General features: G+C 44.5%; 1 protein-coding gene across 8 annotated transcripts in view; it reads left to right on the top strand.

Moving 5' to 3' along the window:
• PHKA2 (phosphorylase kinase regulatory subunit alpha 2) overlaps positions 1 to 21950 on the top strand; it is a 67735-nt gene that overhangs the window by 13877 nt on the left and 31908 nt on the right. For all 8 annotated transcript variants that reach the window (XM_029929990.1, XM_029929987.1, XM_029929988.1 and 5 more), the window contains 9 exons: positions 4244 to 4402; positions 8111 to 8158; positions 9271 to 9439; positions 11684 to 11766; positions 14255 to 14335; positions 16403 to 16501; positions 18736 to 18882; positions 20386 to 20439; positions 21047 to 21169. In XM_029929990.1, coding sequence (XP_029785850.1) covers positions 4244 to 4402; positions 8111 to 8158; positions 9271 to 9439; positions 11684 to 11766; positions 14255 to 14335; positions 16403 to 16501; positions 18736 to 18882; positions 20386 to 20439; positions 21047 to 21169 — 963 coding nt within the window. The remainder of the gene's footprint in view (positions 1 to 4243; positions 4403 to 8110; positions 8159 to 9270; positions 9440 to 11683; positions 11767 to 14254; positions 14336 to 16402; positions 16502 to 18735; positions 18883 to 20385; positions 20440 to 21046; positions 21170 to 21950) is intronic.

Below are 21950 nucleotides of genomic sequence, written 5' to 3'. Positions count from 1 at the left end.
TGGTAAAATCATTTGTTCATTGTAGCTAAGGGGCCCAGACAGTGTCTGTGTGTTTTGAAAGTTTTGAGATGAGCATTGGGATCTGGAATGAAGCTGGAACAAAACTGGATTGAAGAGGGTGCCTATAGTACTTGGCTTCTGACCCAGTTTATTTCCCTCTAAGCCCTCCTTCAGTCAGAAGAGATGGTGCAAATGCCTAGGCCCAGGCCACCTTGAGCTTGTGTGTTATTTGTAAACCCAGAGAGGACAATCTGATAGGCAGAAATTTAGAAAAAGACATGGATTGAAAGTGAAAGTTGCACACCTGTGATCTCCTTAGGTAAAAGCATGAGGCTGCTGCATATTAGAGTTTAAATTTTCAGCATTATTCTCTGAATGCCCAAGGTTTACATATCAAATTATACAAAGCCTATTCTTTAAACTGAGAGAGAAAGAAGTGTTACACAGCCTGTAGTCTCAATTAGAGATGTAATCTTTTTTATTTTTTAACATTTTATTTTTTAATTTATTATTTTAAGTAAGTTCCATGCCCAATGTGGGGCTTGAACTCATGACCCTGAGATTAAGAGTCACACACTCATTTGACTGAGCTAGCTAGGTACCCCACATGCCTATTGGAATTCCCACTTTAAAAAAAAACTCATAAGTCCAAGGCATTGCCCTTCCCCAGCCCTTTTAATATTTTAAATGGTAGTTGCTAGAATAAAATATTAGCCCAACAAATGAATTTAACCAGCTTTTGGAGTTTTTATATCAGAATTTTTCTGTTTCTTGCTTTCCAACATGAGGTTGGGATGGGGGGAGTGATAGTGAATAATCATGTATTTTCAATATTTGTCCTAGTTTCTTCTAGGTATTTAATTTGAATAATCAAATTGTACTTTTCTTCCTTGGAACTGAGCAAGGCAATGACATGTACTTAGCCATTCTTTTTTTTTTTTTTTTTAACAGAGCATGGGCAGGGGAGGGGCAGAGAGAGAGAAAGACACAGAATTTGAAGCAGGCTCCAAACTCTAAGCTTTCAGCCGAGAGCCCGATGTGGGGCTCGAACCCATGAATGTGAGATAATGACCTGAGCTGAAGGCGAACGCTTATTCAGCTGAGCCACCCAGGTGCCCTTACCCATTCTTAATCTAAAGGAAAAAGGACAGAGGGCAGGGATTAGCTGGAAGCCTCTCACCCGGGCAAGCAGGGAGGCCTCCCAGAGGAGCAAGTGTGTGGAAAGCCATTTGGCATGAGGGCATTATAGGCCCAGGGGCTCAGAAGTGTGAGAGCAGAGTGCTTGTAGGAAACTAAACTGCTTGGGGGTAGGGGCGAAGGAAGGAACATTGGTTAGGCCAGACGTGCAAGGAAGAGTCTGCGTGTGGTGTACTTCATGTGGCAGTCTGAGGGACTCGCATTCTCTTTTGTAGGATTGGAGAATCCTGAGCAGGGCAGTGATTGAGATTCTAGTTCTTTCTGTGACCTTCCTTTGTGGAGGATGGATTGGAAGGGACCAGTACAAGAGGCAGTACAATAGGCAGTACAAGAGTAAGGAGCTCTGCCAATCTTCTCGTGGAACAGAGGTAGGGCAGGAGGGAATTTATACTCCGCCAGTTTTGGTGCGTAGACCACATTCATCTCTGTGGCCTCCAGCTAGAAACTGAATTGCACATTGTTAAGTACTGTGAGGTATGTGCTTTGATATTGCCTCAACCTTGGATGTCTTTAATAGCATCAAATAAATGTTACACTTTGGCCATGTAAACATTTGTGATTGTGTTTGTCAGGATTCTATCAGGCATAAATGACCAAAACCTGCCTCAAACCACCTTTCAACACAAAAGTGAACCTATTGCTCGAATAACTGTAAAGTCCTAGGGATTGTTCTGGATTCAGGTGTGGCCAGAAGCAGGACCTCAAATGATCAAGTACGTCTCTTTGCATTGCCCGGGCTTCTCTGACTTGGAGTGGGCTTTATTTATTCTCTGGCAGGCTCGCCCCACGCGGTGGCAGCGGTGGCCTGTGGCAGCCGCAGGCTGTATTGTTTTAGAGCGGTGGCCTCTGTGAAAAGAAAGCTTTTCCCACCGTGGCTCCCAGACTGTATCTCCGTAGTGAAACGAGGGGTTCAAACATTCTAGCTCTGGGTGGGGATAAACTAATCCGCTTCAACAGGCCCAAACTAAAGAACCAAAGAAGTAACTGTCAGTTAACAGGACAGTGACATTTCATAATCCAAACCACACTTGGCACCATGTGTAAGTGGTCACAGCTGTGTCATCAGAAGGCTGTTTGTCTCTGTGGACTCACAGTTGATGGATATTTGGGGAAGGGGCTCATTTCTTTCTCTGACTCTCCTGATGACTGCTGTCCTGGGATTAGCCAGCTGGCCTCAGTAAAGTTGCTTATGTTACACGCTGTTGGTTCATAGCGATTTTTTTTAAAAACTCCGGTTGTCCAGTGTTGGAATAAAACTTGTACTTTCAGCCATTTCTAGACTTCAGTTCTGTAAAATGATTGCTGTGTAATTGTTGGGTATGGAACTGTATCAGAATACAAAACGGTGTTGCCCCTGTGGGTGGTTTCAGTTGAGTTTTAGAGGTTTATAAAGAGGGCATAGGTTAGTTAAAGAAGAAAGTCCAATATATAATTCCTCACGTGGGAGGAATTTGGAACTCTTCTGGTATTTTTTTTGTTCTTTTTTTTTTTAACCTGATAACTATAGCAGTGTCACTTTGAAAGTACCCAAGTTTTTTCATGAGCCTCCTTTAAGTAATTTAGTCCCCTTTTGAGTAATTTTTTTTAATCTGGCAAGGCTCTGTATTTTATTGGATGTATTTTATTAGATATGTATTTCTTTGCATATTTTCAGGTAAAGTCAACAAGCCTTTATCTTTATGTGATTCTTTTTCTATCTTATCCATTGTATTTCTAGTTTATTAGCACCAGTTTTTTAAAAAAAAATAGTAGCCTTATTGGGGTATAATTTACTTATCATCCACTTCATCTATTCAAAGTAAACAATGTAATGATTTTTAGTATATTTACAGAGTCATGCATCATCACCATGATCAATTTGGGAACAATTTGATCAACCCCAGAAAGGAATCTGTTTACAGTCACACCCCATTTCCTTCTACCCTCCCCTAACCCCCGCCCTAGACAACCACTAATCTTTCTATCTCTACAGATTAGCCTATTCCGGACATTTCATATAAGTGGAATGATACAATATGTGGTCTTTTATGACCAGCTTTTTTAAATTTTTACTTAGCATTATGTTTGCAAGGTTCACCCATGCTGTAGCATGTATTAATACTTCATTCCTGTTTATTGCTGACTATTATTTCATTGTATGGATTACATTTTGTTCATTCATCAGTTAATGGGCATTTGGGTTGTCTCCACTTTTGGATTATTATGACTAATGCTGTTATGAATATTGTGTATACTTTTTTGTGTGTGAAGATCTGGCTTCTTAGTCAGCTACCCTTTTAAATATCAAATCTAAGAGCACCTGGGTGGCTCACTCTGTTAAGTATCCAACTTCAGTTCAGATCATGATCTCACAGTTCATGGGTTCGAGCCCCATGTCAGGCTCAGCTTCCGATTCTGTGCCTCCCTCTCTCTCTGTCTCACCCCTGCTCTCATTCTGTCTCTGTCTCTCTCAAAAATAAGTAAGCATTAAAAAAAATTTAAATATCATAGCCAAATAGGACCCTTGATCCCCTCTTGCTTAGTGTGTCCTTATTGGGCACGTGGAACGTCTGGATTACAGACAAGGCCGTGGAGGCCCAGACAGGGTGGGCAGCTTCCCCTGGCACACAGAGCTGGACTGGTGGAGTGGGGCCCCACATCTGGGTCTCTTGCTCCAGGTTCAGTGTTTCACCAGCTGGTGTGGAAACATGCAGGCAGAAGAAGACCTAAAGCCTGCAGTGCACAGATGTGTAACACTCTCATAGGTGCTTCTTTTGTCTGTCACAACAGTATGATCTGGTTTAAAAGCACAAGAACAAGAATTTCAGCATTAGAAGGTGCCCTAGAGGCTTTCTAGTCTGATGTTTCTGTTATATAGATGAGGAAACCAAAGCCTAGAGAAGGTTTGTCACCTCTCACTCAAGATCATGCTGTTGGTGGCAGAGCAAGGACTAATAGATGTCCACTCCTCATCCTAGCCCTCGTTGTGTCCCCTCAGCGCAGGCATTCGTTTGCCAGGAGTTGAGGGAAGGTGGCGCTCAGTCGTTTTGTGTCTCTTCTCTAATAGAATCCGGTCACAGGACTGCTGTCAGCCAGTCACGAACAGAAGGACGCTTGGGTGCGGGACAACATCTACAGCATTCTGGCCGTGTGGGGCCTGGGCATGGCCTACCGCAAGAATGCTGACCGTGATGAGGACAAGGCCAAGGCCTACGAGCTGGAGCAGGTAATGCCTACGGCAGCCATGTTGGCTGCTCAGCCCCTTTCCCCTGAACTGGAAAGCCTACAAGGAAGTAGCTGTCTGCATAGAACAGTTTGGTGTACGTGTCATGTCCATTTCTGCTATGGAATATTTTAGGGAGGCATGTAGTTAGCCTCAACCTCTCATTGGTCTTTCTCTTTGAGATTTATTCCTTCCTTAAAAAAACAAGCATCATACTATTCCCAGTAGGAAAAGAAAGCATCCAAATTTCTAACTAGCTACATTTCTCTCACACATGCTGTGTCAATTTTATATATACTACTTATATACAAAATGCCATCATAAACTAATATAATGATTGTTTTTAAAGAGTCAGCACACCAGAAATATACATTCCAAAGTATATACTCCCTAGTAGTCATGTTGAAAGGGTATTTATCTAAACAGTATTGATATTGCTTAAAACACTTCTGGAGTTTCCTTCAGAAATCCCTTTCTAGTTTGAGGTGTTCCAAAGCTGTCTTATTAATTTATAGTTACCTTTTAATTTTGAACCACATTGGTATTGTCCAATATTTGTGCCTATGTTACCATACAGCACTATGAAGTTCTCTTATTGATTTCTAAAATCAGAAACTGACATACTCACCAAAGCAAAGATTTGCCATCAGTGAGTATGTAAGAAAATATTCTGCCCTTTGAGCACAGGAGGTATTTTCAGAGTATTTTGAGTGACAGCGTTGAAGTAGAGAGCATTGACATGTAGTTCTCTTAGCAGGAGACCCTCGTGAATTTATTTTTGATTCATATGTTCCCCATTGGCCTCCCAGCCAGTAGATTGTCAGATTCAGGGAGAGTTCTTACAGCCTAGTCAGTGCTTGTCATAGCAACCGAAGTGGGCAGGAGTGCTGGGCAGCCTTGATGACAGTGGGGAGACTTAAGACAGGAAGCCTGTCTGTGGGAGCAGGGGAAGGATGGTTTGATTTGACTAGACACTGCTGAGTGTGAGGCGATAAAATCACCAAGTCTTGGAGGTAGGACAAGAGGTAGTTGTAAAAAAATGTTCCCGGCAAGCACCGAGTGCTCCTCCAAGAAGTTGGATAGCTATCACGTAAGTGAGCCGTTGTTAGCAGTGTAATAATTTAATGTGGATATTCATCAAACACCCCATCCTCCTTTGAGACAAAATCAAAGTAAAGCCTGCCTGTCTATACACATACACACACACTGTGTACCTCTCCTCTGTAAGCATTTTCAATTTTTTTTTCAATTTTCTAAATATTTAGTTTTGAGGGTGTGGGGAGATGGGCACCCTCCTACACTGTTGGTGGCAATGTAAACTGGTGCAGCCGCTCTGGAAAACAGTGTGGAGGTTCCTCAAAAAACTATCCATAGAACTCCCTTATGACCCAGCAATAGCATTGCTGGGGATTTACCCAAGAGATACAGCGATGCTGATGCATAGGAGCACATGTACCCCAATGTTCATAGCAGCAATGTCAACAATAACCAAAACATGGAAAGAGCCTAAATGTCCATCGCCTGATGAATGGATCAAGAAGATGTGGTATATATACACAATGGCAATGAGAAAGAATGACATATGGCCATTTGTAGGAAAGGGGATGGACCTTGAGGATGTCATGCTAAGCGAAATAAGTCAGGCGGAGAAGGACAGATACCATATGTTTGCACTCATAGGTCTAACAGGAAAACAGGAGAAACCTAATGGAGGACCAGGGGGAGGGGAAGAGGGAAACAGAGTTGGGGAGAGAGAGGGATGCAAAACTTGAGAGACTATTGAATGCTGAAGATGAACTAAGGGTTGAAGGCAAAGGGGGAGGGAGGGGGAAAAGAGGTGGTGGTGATGGAGGAGGGCACTTGTGGGGAAGAGCACTGGGTGTTGTATGGAAATCAATTTGACAATAAAATATTAAAAAAAAAACAAAAAAAAATTAGTTTTGAGAGACACAGTGTAAGTAGGGGAGGGGCAGAGAGACAGGGAGATAGAGGATCTAAAGTGGGGCTCGAACTCATGAATGGTAAGATCACGACCTGAGCCTAAGTCAGACACTTAACCAACTGAGCCACCCAGGCGCCCCCTCTATAAGCATATTCTGATGCAGCCTAGAGTTGACTAGATTTGCTGCTCTGTGACTGATGATAGCGAGGCACAAATAGGGTGCATTGTTTTGTTGAGTGTGGCTAATAAGTAAAGAGAAACATTTCCCTTGATTATGGAAGATAACATGGGATCTTCCAGTGATCCTCAACAGGGATGCTATTGCATTTGGGGCTTAGGAAGCACAGTCATTCATTGTGTGAGACTGTCCCATGCATTGCAGGACTCTTGGGCTCCTTGGTCCCTACTCACTAAATTTTGGCCGTCCCCACCGTTATCTTGGTGACAATAAAAATGCTTCTGGCCTTGCATTTCCAGATCCCCCCCCCCCCGTGAAGGATAGGAATGCCCCCCACCCCCGTTGGGAACCACTATGCTTTTTCCTAATGGAAAATAACTTTTTTTTTTTACTTGAGGGGAAATCAGCTGACAGATATTTATGCTATACACTGCAGGAAGTGTTAATTATAACAATGTGTTATAACCTTATCATGAGGTAACATTTTCTGCCTCAAAAGAGTTGATGACATAAAGTGAAAGTGTATTCTAGAATCCTAGGATTTCAGCGGCAGAAGGATCTGAAGGATAATTAATTCCAGATTTTTCTCTGGTAATTAACTTTCACAGCCTTTCACTACATTCCTCCCCTGCAAACGATGTACATTCTCCAAGACAGGAGATGCTCACGGTCCTGGGTGGGGACTTCTTCCGGCCAGTCTACTTTGACCTACAAAATATCCCCTTCTGTAACCACTCTTGAATTCGTTTTATAGTGTTTCTAATAGGACATGTTAAGAGCAGCCTTTTGATGGGCCTGAACTGTGAAGAAAGTGGGAGGCAAATTAATGTATTGACTAACAGCCCAAACTCTAGAGTCAGAGGCCTGGGCTCTGTCTTTGCTCCACCGCCTGTCAGCTGGGTGACTTTAGCAATGTCGCCTCATCTGTGTCAGCATTGGGTTCCTCATCTATACAGTGGGGTAATAACGACACCCACCTCATAAGCTTCTTTGCAAGAATTACACAAAATCCAGGTAAAGCGTCTTATACAGTTCCCGGACACAGTGTCTGATTATCATTGTACTATTGTTATTGGTTATAATGATAATTATAATAGTTGGCTGCAATACGTATTATTGAGAAACCTTGGTGGCTACTTGCATTTTGTAAGAACTTTACTCAATAATCCAGTGATGGTGTCACAAATGCCTCTTTGGCAAAGTGTCATTGCTTTGGGGCAAGCATGGTGGACTTAATTCATCTTTAGCATAACAAAAATGAATTAGTGAGAATTGTGACATCAGAATTAAACATCAGGGTACTAGGCTCATAAACACTGTTTTGCTAAAATGCCTGTGAGGAGTCCATGGATGTCAGGACTGGAGGTGATATCTGGTCCGACCCCTTTATTTGAGATGAGTCGCTGCATCGAGATGTTCTTTCTTTGTGCTGGATTGGAGATAATCTGAGCCACCAGAGACATGTATCCGGTCCAGATGTGCCTTCTCAGGGACGTGTCCAGCAGCCCTGGTGCACCGGCTGTGGGGTGAGGAGGTGGTTTTGTGGGGCTGGGAAGCCGGCCTCATCACTCATGCTGCTTTATTTCTGCAGAACGTGGTGAAACTGATGCGGGGTCTTCTCCAGTGCATGATGAGACAGGTACGCAGAAAATGACAAATGTGTTTTCAGGTCATCTGAGGGGGTATTTTGTCACTTCCGTGGTGACAGCTAACATTCCTAAAGCATTTTGAGCTTTTCTTCTCAAGTGGAAGAGAAATAGGAAATATTTTACTTACTTTGTCCTTTTAAATTACCTTCATTAAGGACCCAGACTCAAAGGGCCTTGTTACTCACAATCTCTTTTGAAGAGTTACTTGTGTAGAAGGAGAACGTGCCCTTTTGTTAAATGGGGAAGAAACCTTTATTTATATATTTATTTTAAATATTTATTTATTTTGAGATAGAGTGAGAGAGAGAGAGGGAGAGAGAGAATCCCAACCTGACAGCGTGGAGCCCAACATGGGGCTTGATCCCACGAACCATGAGATCATGACCTGAGCCAAAATCAAGAGTTGGATGCTTAATCAACTGAGCCACCCAGGCGCCCCAGAAATCATTGTTTTTTAAAGGCACTCCCAGACAGCCACGTAGTACTGTTTATTTTGTTGAGTTTATAAAAGGGTTTCTTTTCATTTGAGTTGAAATGCTTGAGTTTTTAAAACTTGACCTTACTATTTACTGGTATTTTCGGTGAGGAGTAAATAAAACAATTAATTGAACTTGTACTGTGTCCAGAACATCCTACTAGGATCTGCACACATCCCAAGGTGAATGATACTACCCCCACCCCCTTCAGCAGCATCTGCCTGGTGTATCTTCAAAGACCTAGCTGCCCTTCTCCTCGGGACATAAGGAAACAAGAAGTTGAAGTTGAAACAGGTCCTCTGTCCCCTCTCTCTCATATTGTGCGCCTACCGTGTGTCACAGCTCCTGCTGGGCATATGCAGACAGAGAAGCCCTTTGGTTTGACCCATCGCCCCGCAGAGCTTGTTAAAATCCCACTGGGCTGGGCCATTTCTGGCGCTGACGGGATGGATCCTGCACACAGCCCCTCTGCGTGGTGCTCCCTAGGGAACATGTGCTGCCTTCCATCGCGCTGGCTCCCAGAGGTAGCTGATAAGAGATCTGGAACCAAGAGATGGACTTTGGGTATGGCCTCCACCGGCCGTCAACCCCTTAACTGTGCAGAGCCCACTTGCTTTTTCCCTCAGGTAGATAAAGTGGAGAAGTTCAAGCACACTCAGAGTACCAAGGACAGCCTGCACGCCAAGTACAACACCGCCACCTGCAGCACTGTGGTGGGGGACGACGAGTGGGGCCACCTCCAGGTGGATGCCACCTCCCTCTTCCTCCTGTACCTGGCCCAGATGACTGCCTCTGGTGAGCCAGGGTCGCCTGAGCCCATTGTACAGAGAGAAGGGTGTGGGGCGGGACAGGCATTGGTCAGAACTCAAAGTAATTTATTTCTGTAAAGAAAAAAAGTATGCTCTTGATAACATTATGTGCATTGATTCTGTGACATGCTCACAGCCAGCCTTCTAAGGACCTGTCGGACAAAGGGCTGTTGGTCCCAAAGCTCCCTTGCTGTCACCATTTACGGGAGCAGCCTAGATCACATCTACTTCTGACAGCTTGAATATCTGCAGACAGTGTCAAGCCTCCTTGTTAGGATTTTCTCTAGTATCAGCAGGCCTGGGCCCTTCACCTTTTCCTCTCCCTACCTGGGTCACCCCCTTCTAGATTCACCCTCATTTACCTGAGTTACATCCAAATAGTGTAATTTCTAGAGCACGGCTCTCTGCCCTGAGTGGTGAGTCTATAGCACCCGTGCCAGGAGCGGGCCCCAAACTCCCGACCATGAGCAGTGCTCCTCGGCCCAGGCCATTGGCTTCCATGGCAGCTTGGACACCAGGCCTCCTGGGCTTCAGACTGCAGCGACCAGATGGTCCCTCCCATGACAGAGCCTGCTGCTGTGGCCCCCAGGCCTAGGTGCTTGAGCTGCTGCATCCCCAAGTTCTCGTCACCAGTCTAGTGAACTGACCTTCGGAGGTAGAGCGTCCATGTACTTCAGGCTGCAAGTGTGAAACTCTTAAGATAGCAGAAACCCATAAATAATATTGTCATAGCTTTGTGAAAAAACCAGGCACTTATAAAAAATACTTCTTGGCTGTGAAAATTAATATGAATTCACTATAAGTAGTTTGGAAAATATAACAAAATACAAAGAAAAAAATTTCACTGTCAATTTTCATTTGAATGTGTCTTCTCCAAGTCTATTTTTTTAAGGTCTTATTGTTCGCATAAATAATAATCTTTATTATATAGCATTGTAACGTAAGCATTTTCCCCACGATCTTACAAGCCCTTCATAAACATAATTTTACTGACTTTATCAATGGACATGTTATAATCAAACTATTCCTTTTTTCCTTTTCCCCTATTATAACAAATGTAGCAATACCAACTTTGACCCCTTCTCTGTTTGCTTCCTTCTGTTCGGGTCATTCCTTTTTTTTTAATTATTTTTTTAACATTTATTCATTTTTGAGAGAGAGAGTGTGAGTGGGGGAGGAGCAGAGAGAGAGGGAGACACAGAATCCAAAGCAGGCTGCAGGCTCTGAGCTGTCAGCACAGAGCCCAACGCGGGGCTTGAACCCACGAACGGGGAGATCATGACCTGAGCTGAAGTCGGATGCTCAACCAACTGAACCACCCAGGCACCCCTGTTGGGTGTCATTCAAAGGCTACTTCTATATATTACCAAGCTGTTTTCAGGACAGTTTACTAGTTAAACTCTCCCCATTGATATTAGCGTTCTATCACACCATACTTCTACCAGCTTCCATAATTCATACTTTAAAAGTATGTGTATTTGTCATAATCAACTAAACATTCAAGGGCCGAAGTGAAAATCCAGCTCTCTTGGTCAGTGCCTGCGCCAGTGTGTGAGTACAGCTCCCTGGGGAGGTCCGGGGAGCTCACTTTTCCACGAGGGTAAGGGCTGTCTCATGAAGTTGGAGGCTCTGCTCTCCCTGGCCGCCACTGGGAAAAGGTCCCCACCCTTTGGCTCACTCCAGGATGAGAATGGTGTCTGGTTGCTCTGGGCTAAAATTCATGTTTCGTTGGAAACTTCTTTGCACAAATCCAACATTACCAAAGACCCCACACCTTTTCTTTCCTTTTTTTCTACCTGTAGGCACACACTCCTCCTTTCCTTTCTCTTTCTGAGATTAGGCATTAACTGTTTCATTTTACTTCAGACTTAATGAAAAATATTTTTAATGTTTTATTTTTTGAGAGAGAACATGAGTGGGGGAGGGGCAGAGGGCGAGGAGGACAGAGGATCTGAAGCAGGCTCGATGCTGATAGGGTGACAGCAGCAGGCTCAGTGTGGGGCTCAAACTCAGAAACCGTTAGATCGTGACCTGAGCCGAAGTCAGATGCTCAACCGACTGAGCCACCCAGGCGCCCCATACCACAGACTTGATTTTTGATGCCCTAGGAAGAAAAATGAAAATCAGGGTACCAGGATTTGTTTCCTGGTGTGACATTTGTATTTGGTAATTGGCAGCCCTGTCTTCACAACATAACTCCATAACTTTGTTGTTTGTTTTCCTCTACTAGGTTTACGTATTATTTTTACCCTTGATGAGGTGGCCTTCGTACAGAATCTTGTTTTTTACATAGAAGCTGCATATAAAGTTGCTGTAAGTATCAACCCCAGTACTTTTTTCAGGTGTCCAGTTAAGAACAATAATAAAACTCTTACCGTTTTTGGAGGGCCAGACTCTTTGGGGCTGATCAGAAGGTTAGCAAGATGAGAGCTTGGTGGCTATCCCCTCTGCACACAAAGTGCATGATTTTGTCCTGGAATGTGGTTGGGGACTTGGTGCATTTGGAATGCAGCCCCTGCTCTATTCGAACCCAGTATGCTTATTTGAAATAAGTTTGAAACATGTCCCATGGCATGTCCTGGGCCAGCCTGACCCAGGGTGACGGCAGCAGCATCGCCGTGCGGGGAGGAACTGCCACACAGTGGGGACTGCCCCACGCAGCACACAGACCCAGGGGCCAGTGCCACATGTGTGCCCCAGGCTGGATGTGAAAGTGCACAAATCCCAGGTCCTCCAGGCTTCTCTCTGGTGTGGAAGGCAGCACCTGGTGCACTTCTCAGCAAACAAGGAAACTGCAAAGCCGAATATAAGAGAAGTAAAGAAAAGGGAGAGTTTGTTTTCAAAAACAACAACAACAACAACAAAAACGCCAGTATGGTCTAGAGCAAGTGTTGGCGAACATTTTCTGTAACGGGCCAGACAGTAAATATTTTCAGCTTTTCAGTCCCTACGGTCCCTGTTACCTCTACTCAATCTGCCATTGTGGCAGAAAGGCAGCCCTAGACAGCACATGCATGAGTGAACATGTGACCTTGGCTGTGTCCCACATAGACCATGTTTACAAAAATACGTGGCAAACTAGGTTTGGTCCAAGGTGTACCCCGGGTCTAAAGAGGCAATTCTCAACAAGGGGCAGTCTTCCCCTCCCAGGGGACATTTGGCAACATCTGTAAACAATTTTGCTTGTCACACTGGGAGGTGGCTGCTGGCACCTAATGAGCGGAGGTGAGGAATCCTGCTGAACTTTCCACCATAATAAAGCGTGATCCACTCAAACTGTCGCCAGAGCCAGAGCCAGTGTCTAAAGAAACCAGAGAAGTCCTTGTGGAAAGGGTGGGACTTGAGGCAGACCTGGGAGGGTGGGTGGGGTTCAGATGGGCAGAAGGGTGCGGGAAGGGTATGTGCAGCAATGCACAGGAGTGGGCTCTGAATGTGGGAGGGGCCCTTGGGGACAATGGGCTCAGGGGGAAGGAGGAGACAGCTTGAAAGCAGAGTATTGGAGACAAGCAGGGTCTGCTTGTGGGTGGGCAGGGGGGCAGAGACCAGATAACAGGTGTGTCGCCAGCCAGAGAGAGGGATAGACCATGAGCCGCTGGGGAATAAATGGTTTGTCATTTTAGAGTCTTACACAGGGGAGTGAACTAATGAAAGCAGTTGTTGAGGATGAGTCACTTGGCTCCAGGTTTGGAGTGAGAATGATGGGCAATGTGGAAAGGTCCAGATGTGAGGAGCACTGAAGGAAGGAGTCCTGGGGCTCAGCTACAAGATGTGCCAGCAGGGAAGGGTCGAAAGGCGCTCTGGTGTGTCTAAGTCTAAATTTGCACATTTTTAAAAATGTTTTTATTTATTTTTGAGAGAGAAAGACGGTGTGAGCAGGGGAGGGTCAGAGAGAGAGGGAGATACAGAATCTGAAGACAAGCTCCAGGCTCTGAGCTAGCTGTCAGCACAGAGTCTGATGCGGAGTGCAGGGCTCGAACCCACGAACCATGAGATCATGACCTGAGCCGAAGACACTCAACCAACTGAACCACCCAGGCGCCCCTAAATTTGCACATTTTGAAAATGTTCACCTTTGAAGATCAAATAATAAATGCTGAAAGTTTGGTACTGGTCCTGTTCTTGATGGGTTGTCACTTTTCAGCACATGTAGCATTATTTCAGAACCATGTCCAGTGCTTGCATCTCTTACGTGAAAATATGAATTATCAAAGTTAGGTATGCATGGATCACAGCCTCTACGTGGGTGGCGTGTTCTGAGTCAATTCATGTTAATCTGTTTTAAAAGACCGGGAAAGTTCAGTATTCGGTGCCTCACTTGATTTTGGCTTTGGTTTCTTGCTCAGCTCTTTTTCCCAAAAGGTAATGCTAGAAATAGGTATTAAATTATTTTAAATGGTTTAGTTGGCTTCAACTAGTTATAATGCATCTGTTAAAGTTTCTTTATTCTATCTTACAATTTAAGTTCAAAGGGATTAGCTAAATAGAGGGGCAGCATTTCATTTGAAGAGAAATAAAGCATTTTGTTCACTACAAATCAAGAATTTCTTACAAATTGATAACTTTTAGGAATAAGAAAATTGAGAGTGTTTTTGCATGCATTTTTGTTCCTCTTGAGTATTTACTTGCAAAATTCTCCACAGAGGTCAAATGAAGTGAAATTGAGGACGAGCACAGCCACGAATCTGGTAACCTTTGAGAAGGAATATTCTTGCCATTTTGCCTATGGTTATGTAAAAGAATTATGTTTCCATAGCACTGCCTATACCTCTTTTCCCTGCTCTGATTACTTTTTCTTCCTCAGGATTATGGAATGTGGGAGCGCGGAGATAAGACTAATCAGGGCATTCCGGAATTGAATGCAAGCTCTGTAGGAATGGCCAAGGTGATGGTCTTGACCTGTTTGTTCTTCATTCTGTGCATTTTTACTGCTTTGATTTGGTACTCATCTTTAGGGGGTTGGATTTATTTATTTATTTTTTAAAGCTTCAACAAATTTTTTTATTTTTAATTTTTTTATAGTTTATTGTCAAGTTGGTTTCCATATAACACCAAGTGCTCATCCAAACAAGTGCCTCCTCCATGCCCATCACCCATTTTCTACTCTCCCCCACTCCCATCCACCCTCAGTTTGTTCTCAGTATCTAAGAGTCTCCCATGGTTTGCCTCCTTCCCCTCCCCCATGGTCCTCTGTTAAGTTTCTCCTGTTCCACTTATGAGTGAAAACATATGGTATCTGTCCTCTGCCTGACTTATTTCGCTTAGCATGACACCCTCCAGTTCCATCCACGTTGCCACAAATGGCCAGATTTCATTCTTTCTCATTGCCATGTAGTATTCCATTGTATACATAAACCACATCTTCTTGATCCATTCATCAGTTGATAGACATTTAAGCTCTTTCCATGATTTGGCTATTGTTGAAAGTGCTGCTATGAACATTGGGGTACATGTGCTCCTATGCATCAGCACTTCTGTATCCCTTGGGTAAATCCCTAGCAGTGCTATTGCTGCGTCTTAGGGGAGTTCCACTAATAGTTTTTTGAGAAACCTCCACACTGTTTTCCCAAGTGGCTGTACCAGTTTACATTCCCACCAGCAGTGTAGGAGGGTGCCCGTCTCTACACACCCTCGCCAGCATCTATAGTCTCCTGATTTGTTCATTTTAGCCACTCTGACCAGTGTGAGGGGGATGGATTTAATCTAATGAGCATATATTTCAAAAGTCAGCCAAAAATATGAAATTCAAGTGGCACACATACTGAGATTATAGGGAAAGGATATAGGATTCTTACACTGAAATGTGCCTCTGCCCGAAAATAAGTGCCCTCCTTCCTCATTATTACCACCCACAGGCCTAAGCTCTTGCTGTTGTCCCAGCATCTGGATGTATGATGTCCAGTTTTCTTTTCTGGGTCAGAAAGAGGGTGAAGAACATGACCACTTTGTAGGACAGGACTTACGTGTTCAAAAGTCTGTGGGATCAGGTTGGGCAAGTAACATAAACAAATGAAGCTGGCCAGGTTGAAAAATGTTGAGGGGTATTAGAGACACTGGGAACTTTCTCTAAAGGTATTTCAGTCAAAATCATTTTTAAAACTTCTTCAGGCCTTGGGGCACCTGGGTGGCTCAATCAGTTGGGCATCCAGCTTCAGCTCAGGTCATGATCTCATGTTCATGTGTTTGAGTTCCACGTTGGGCTCTGTGCTGACAGCTCAGAGCCTGGAGCCTGCTTCAGATTCTTTGTCTCCCTCTCTCTCTGGCCATCCCCAATTCACACTCTGCCCTTCTCTCTCCTTCAAAAATAAACATTAAAATAATAATAATAATAATAATAATAATAATAAAACTTCTTCAGGCCAAACAGAACACATCTGTGGGCTAGATTCAGTCTGCTAGTCACAAGTTTATATCTTATGCCCTAGACATTTAATGTGCTTCCTTGCTCAAGACTGAAGTATATTTTTAGATAGAATAAAGACTCCAGGGCTAGAATTTTCAAAGCAACGATAAATATGTTCTGTTATGGTCAACTGACAAAAAGCATACTTAATACTAAAAGAATTAAGTTTCTTAAGTGGCAGACTTGCTAATGTTAAAATTAACACAAACAGGTGAAAGAAAAGCTGTCTGTGAATTTAGTGTCCCCCCCCCACACACAATGTTATAAACTCATTAATATTTCGTGTGTTTGGTGAAATACTAACTTCATTTGAGGAAATGTTTGTCTATCTTTTCTTTCTTGTTTCTACAAAGAGCAGCAACATACAGGAAAGGTCTGATTCCACTGAAAATAAGGATAGGACATGCCTACAGGACACCATAGCTGAATTTTAAAGATATGTTTCATCACCTTGGGGACAACATTTACGCTAGATTGCTTAATGGTAAAGGTCGACATGAGAGTGTATGTTTACTAGGAAGAAAAAGTGATTCACGCCTGTGCTTGTAGGCAGCCCTTGAGGCAATTGACGAACTGGACCTTTTTGGAGCCCACGGAGGACGCAAGTCGGTGATCCACGTCCTGCCGGACGATGTCGAGCACTGCCAGGTAACAGCTCCAGCCTCTCCATCCACACAAGAGGGAAGGAGACTGATGGAATGGAAGACCTGGGCTCCAGGTCACATTCCTCACCTTTCTCTCTTTCTTGTTCTTTTTTTAAGATTTTTATTCTTAAGCAATATACTTCTAACATGGGGCTCGAACTTACAACCCCTAGATCAAGAGTCGTATGCTCTACTGACTGAGCCAGCCAGGCAGCCCACATTCCTCACCTTTCCAGCTTGGTGGTTACTTGGCTTCTTTGAGTTTCAGTTCCTTCATCCATAAAATGGGCATACTGGCACCATCCCCTCCTGTCGCACAAGGTGGTTGTAAGGATGAGAGCAAATCAACCTAGTTTGCCAGAGCACTCTATACGCTAAAAAGTACTATGTAAACATAGGACACTATGGCCGCAAGATGTATACATGGGGTCAACAATCACCGCAACCTTCTTTCGCTGGAGGCAAAATGTTTTTTGAGCATATAGCTGGTTTTCTCCCAAGTTTATTTCATGGTGCCACCAAACTGAATGACTAGCAAGCAGTAGTTCACTTGGGGAGGGATGGGGAGGGGGGAATGGATAGTGGAGAAGAGATGGGTTAGGAGAAATGGCAAAATTAGTAGAAACTGCATGAAATACAGGTCAGAGAAAGGAGTGATGTGTTGCAGATTAGGGGACTCCATTAAGCAGACAGTAGGACACCAATTGCTGGTCAGGCAGCAAAGGTGAGGGCCCACTCTGTACCAGGTGCTGTGCCAGGGCTGTGGAAGTATCACCTTGTACGCAGAGAGCTTCTGGGGGAAAGTCCGTGTTTCCAGGCAGAGAGCCTAGGAGTAAGCGACTGGTTACAGAACTGGGCTTGGGGGTCCGTTCGCTTGAGAAAATGAAGCTTTATTCTGAAGCTGAAGGTTCTCCTGTCTTTACCCACCTTCCAGCTCACTCTGTTTCCCCACATTCAGTAGTCCTAAATGGGGAATCTGCTACTTCTTGAGCTAACGGTTTAACAGAGCCAAGCTGATGATACATCTTAATAATGCATGGTCCCTAGTGAAACTGTGTGAGCTTTATAGCCAGCTGGGCCTCAGTTGGAATCCTAGTTCTGTCACATGAGTCTCTGTGTCTGAGTCTCAGAGCCCTCATGTGTGCCCTGGGCACAGTATCCCAATTCCTTTTTTATAAAATAGAGGGGCACCTGGGTGGCTCAGTCAGTTAAGTGTCTGACTTCAATTCAGGTTATGGTCTCACAGTCTGTGAGTCTGAGTCCCGCATCAGACTTCAGGCCAACAGCTCAGAGCCTGGAGCCTGCTTCAGATTCTGTGTCTCCCTCTCTCTCTGTCTGTTTCTCCCCTGCTCATATTCTGTCTGTCTCTCTCAAAAGTAAAATAAAAATGTAAAAAAATTTTTTGTAATAAACAAATAGAAAATAGAAAAAAATATTTTTTAAACAACCAAATGGGATTTATTCCGGGAATGCAAAATTGGTTTAACATCTAAAAATCAATTAGTGTAGCATACCATGTTGTTATGAGATTTAGTAAGCTTATGATCGCAGGGGTCTAGCCCCATGCCTGTTCACGTTAGATCCCGGTGTTAGCTAACTTCCCCTCCCAAACTTTTCCTTACTATTTCACCTTCCTTTAGTTTACAGTGCCTAGTCCAACCACCTTACAATTGAGGCCACATAATAGTGCCACTAAGTACCCTAGTTCTAGGACTAAAGTAATTCTGTTATTTACCATTTTGCCTGAGTGTTTGTGTGGTCTCTTGGATTGGATTCCCTCTTCAAGTGGGTTCTAGATCACCCAGTCCACCCAGTCACATTCCAAAGAAGCCAGACATTTCTCCATGCTGGGCCCTGTATATGTGTTCTTTTCTGTCTCTATCTTCACAGCTCGCACACCCTGGTCTGCTGACACAGTAGCCCTTAGTTCCTCCCCTGTGAGTCCTAAAGACACCGCACAGTCTGCAGAAGGTACCTGAGGGAGGGAGACCAGGAGTTCTCAGCAAGGGCTTCAGGCAGTGCTGTGCTCTTCCCAAGCCCCTTCTCTCCCACAGGGACAGGAATCTTTGGCTGGGTAGGTGAGGTCCCCCGGCGGGGGCCCTATTGATAGGAAAAAGCTCTACTCAAAATTGGCAAACTCATTCGGATGCTCCTTGGGGCTAAGGTCATGGTCTCTAGATACTGTAAGTAACTATTTGTGCTTCCCAGGTTAAAGCCACCTCTCTGTTTCTCATTCAGTCTATTCTGTTCTCCATGCTGCCAAGAGCATCAACGTCTAAGGAGATTGATGCTGGACTTCTTTCCATTATCTCTTTCCCGGCCTTTGCAGTGGAAGATATGAACCTTGTGAATGTGACCAAAAATGAAATTATTTCCAAGCTCCAGGTAAGCATTAATCCTGCTGGTGCCCTTCCAGCCTGTGTTGTGTGCCCATTTCATATGATGGCATGGAGCAGCTCACCCAGGCTTGGTTCTCCATGAGGCCAGTGGCTTGGTTTATCTAAGTGGACTCAGAGCATCCAAAGCCAGGTCTACAGGTGAGAAAACAAAGGCTCAGAGTGATCAAGTATCTAAGTTCTTTTCTGATAGCAGAGCTTGAGCTCAAACCTCTAAGCTGACACCTTTGAACCCCAATTTGTATCTCTTCTGGACTTCTAAAGCAGAGCTTCTTAACCCCTTAGAGGTCACAGACTTCTTTGAGAATCTCATGAAAGCTCTAAAGTCCCTGCCAGAGAAAAAAAAACGCTCATGTCCCAGTATCTTCCAACATCACACAGGATTTCTGAGGACTTGGCCATCCCCAGGTTAAATTGAGGTTAAAAACATCCCTGCCCTGAGGTGAAATGCAGGAACTATGATACAATATACCAAACTGAGAATGTTATGAAATAGTCCAGGCAACTGAATTTATCAGTAAAATGATGAAGAATGTAAGTTTCCTTAAAATGTTTAAGTTTCCTAAGCCAAAATCTTCATGTTGATGATCCTGCTTAAATTCTGTAAAAATGATTTTACCCCTTGGATTCATAGGGGTTAAAGGGTCCCCAGTCGTCACCAAAGAAGCTGTCTCACAGTTTCCTGGAGAGAAAGGAAGCTATTGTAGCTCCTCCCAGTAGTCAGGGGGATAATGAAGGGAATAGAGTGTTTAAACGGGACCTGGTGCTGGGCTGGGCCTCCCCACCACTCCCAGAACAGTTTGGAGCTGGGAGCTGGCCGCAGGGAGCCAACGCAGCACCCCCTGGGGAACGCACCCAGCACTTCGATCCTGGGATCAGGGAGGCAGGCGTGTCAAGAGCACGTGCCATTGCCCTTCTTTCTAACACCCAGGAAGCTCAGGACCAGTATCGGAGCCTGCAGCAGGAAACCTGGCAGCAACAGCCCTGAGCCCTGGGAAGCCCCACCCACCCCGCCACTGACCCCATCCCCACATCGCTGCCCTACTTCTTTGCCTCCTGAGCCTAATTGTGAAGAATCTGAAATGTCCTTTCTGCTTTCTAGTCTTTCAAGTAGAAGTACTCCAGGCCCAGAGTCTCCCTTAGTGGCTTTTGCAAGCAGTGTGGGGCCCTTTGCATCTTTGTGTGATACAGCCACCCAGAATGAAAGGCTGGTCACTCTGTGAACTCTCAGTAATTACTCTCCCAGCCCTGATAGTCTCACGGAAAGGTTCGGCATTCCCTTCTTGGCACTGGTCAAACCTGAATTTACTTTGCTTATTACTTAAAAATAATACTTTTTGCATTGAAAACAAAAAGCACTTGGTACACATTTCATTCACTACTAAAAGATTCATGGGAATGGGGGTGAAGGGCTGACATGAATCAAAATAGAAAGGCAAAGAAGTTCTTCTGTTTCATCAAATGCACTTTTTTTTCCCCTTTATCTCCTTAGGGGCGTTACGGATGCTGTCGCTTCCTTCGAGATGGTTATAAAACCCCAAGAGAGGTTGTATTTAAATACTGTTTCTAAGGGTTCCTTAACTGCTTCATATTTAAGTCACCACTGTGGTGTTCTCCCCTCCTTGATTATAAAATTACACGTTGGAATATTGGAAAGGGAAGTCTTCATTGTGGAGACAGCGAGACTGGAGTTAGGCAAAAGAAGAGTAAGGTCATGGGGAGGACAGCAGGCTGGGGGTTTCAAACCAGCCTGCAGAGGAGGACGAACCGTTCCATGGCTCCCACAGTGCTTTAAAGAGAAACTGTGGCCTCCCTCTTGAGTTTCTTTGCCATAGTGACCGATACAGTGATTTCCATAAAACAGATAGTCTGCCGAGCACCGTGATCGGCCAGTTGCTCTTTATTTATTTGTTAGGGAAATGGGAAGCTTAATATAAACTAGTAAGGAGTCTTGTAAACATTTATGATTGACTTTCCTGAAATTTTTCCACAGAAAACTGCCAAAAATAGCATGTCCTCATCATAGCAGGCTCCTAATCATACCAGCCACAAAGCTGCATTGAATCAGAAAGTGAGGGAAACCCAGTAAGGTACGATGGTGTTATGTATGCGGTCTGACCTCACCTTTTAGACAGTTTCCTCTTTGATTCCAGGACCCGAACCGATTGCATTATGACCCTGCTGAACTCAAGCTCTTTGAAAACATTGAATGTGAATGGCCTGTGTTCTGGACATATTTCATAATAGATGGGGTCTTCAACGGTGATGCCGTTCAGGTGAGAGAAGATGCTGGGTGTTGTGTTGATAATCAGCATTTCCATTCCATTGGTGTGCCGATTAGTATTAGAATAGAAGGTTATGTGAGAACTGAGGACACTTTCAGTTATCTGTTGCCACTTAAAAAGCTTTCCCACAGTGTAGTGAATTAAAGCAACAACTGCTTTGTCTGTTTGCTCACGAGTGTCCAGTTTGGTCAGGGCTCGGCAGGGATGGGTTGTCTCTGCTTCACTTGGTGTCACCTGGTCCACTGGGGCTGGAGGATTGGCTTCCGAGATGGCCTCCCCCACCTGGCTGGCAGTTTGACGCTGGCTGTGGGCTCAGCTGGGCTTGTGGGCCCCGGCGTTGCTTCTCACAGAAGTGTAGTCTCTGAGCACTTAGGCTTTTTCCATGGGGGTCGTCTTCCTCCAGAATGCAAAGGCGAACGCTGCCAGGCCTTCTTAAGGCCTAGACCTGGAACCCGCAGTGCTGCCGTTGTTGCACTGTCTTGTTTAAAGGGTCGTGCCATATTCAAGGGTAGGAGATTACACAAAGGCATGAGAAATGGGAGGCGGGGTTCACCGGGGACCACCTTGGCCCCCACACAGGTTTAGTTATGTTTTTTTCACACCATCCTAGGTTTCTGCTGCCTTCAGCTCTAGCGCAAGAGTATGCTCTGCTAACATATTTAATGTAACAGCCTCCAGCCTACCTCCCTGCTGGTCTCTATACTACTACCACGGCATCTTATTAAAAGACAAATTAGGTTAGCTGCTGCTTGGCCTAAGAGCTTCGAAAAGC

Source organism: Suricata suricatta, chromosome X (assembly GCF_006229205.1).
Source record: "Suricata suricatta isolate VVHF042 chromosome X, meerkat_22Aug2017_6uvM2_HiC, whole genome shotgun sequence".
Taxonomy (NCBI): domain Eukaryota; kingdom Metazoa; phylum Chordata; class Mammalia; order Carnivora; family Herpestidae; genus Suricata; species Suricata suricatta.
This window is presented reverse-complemented; position numbering and strand designations above follow the sequence as displayed.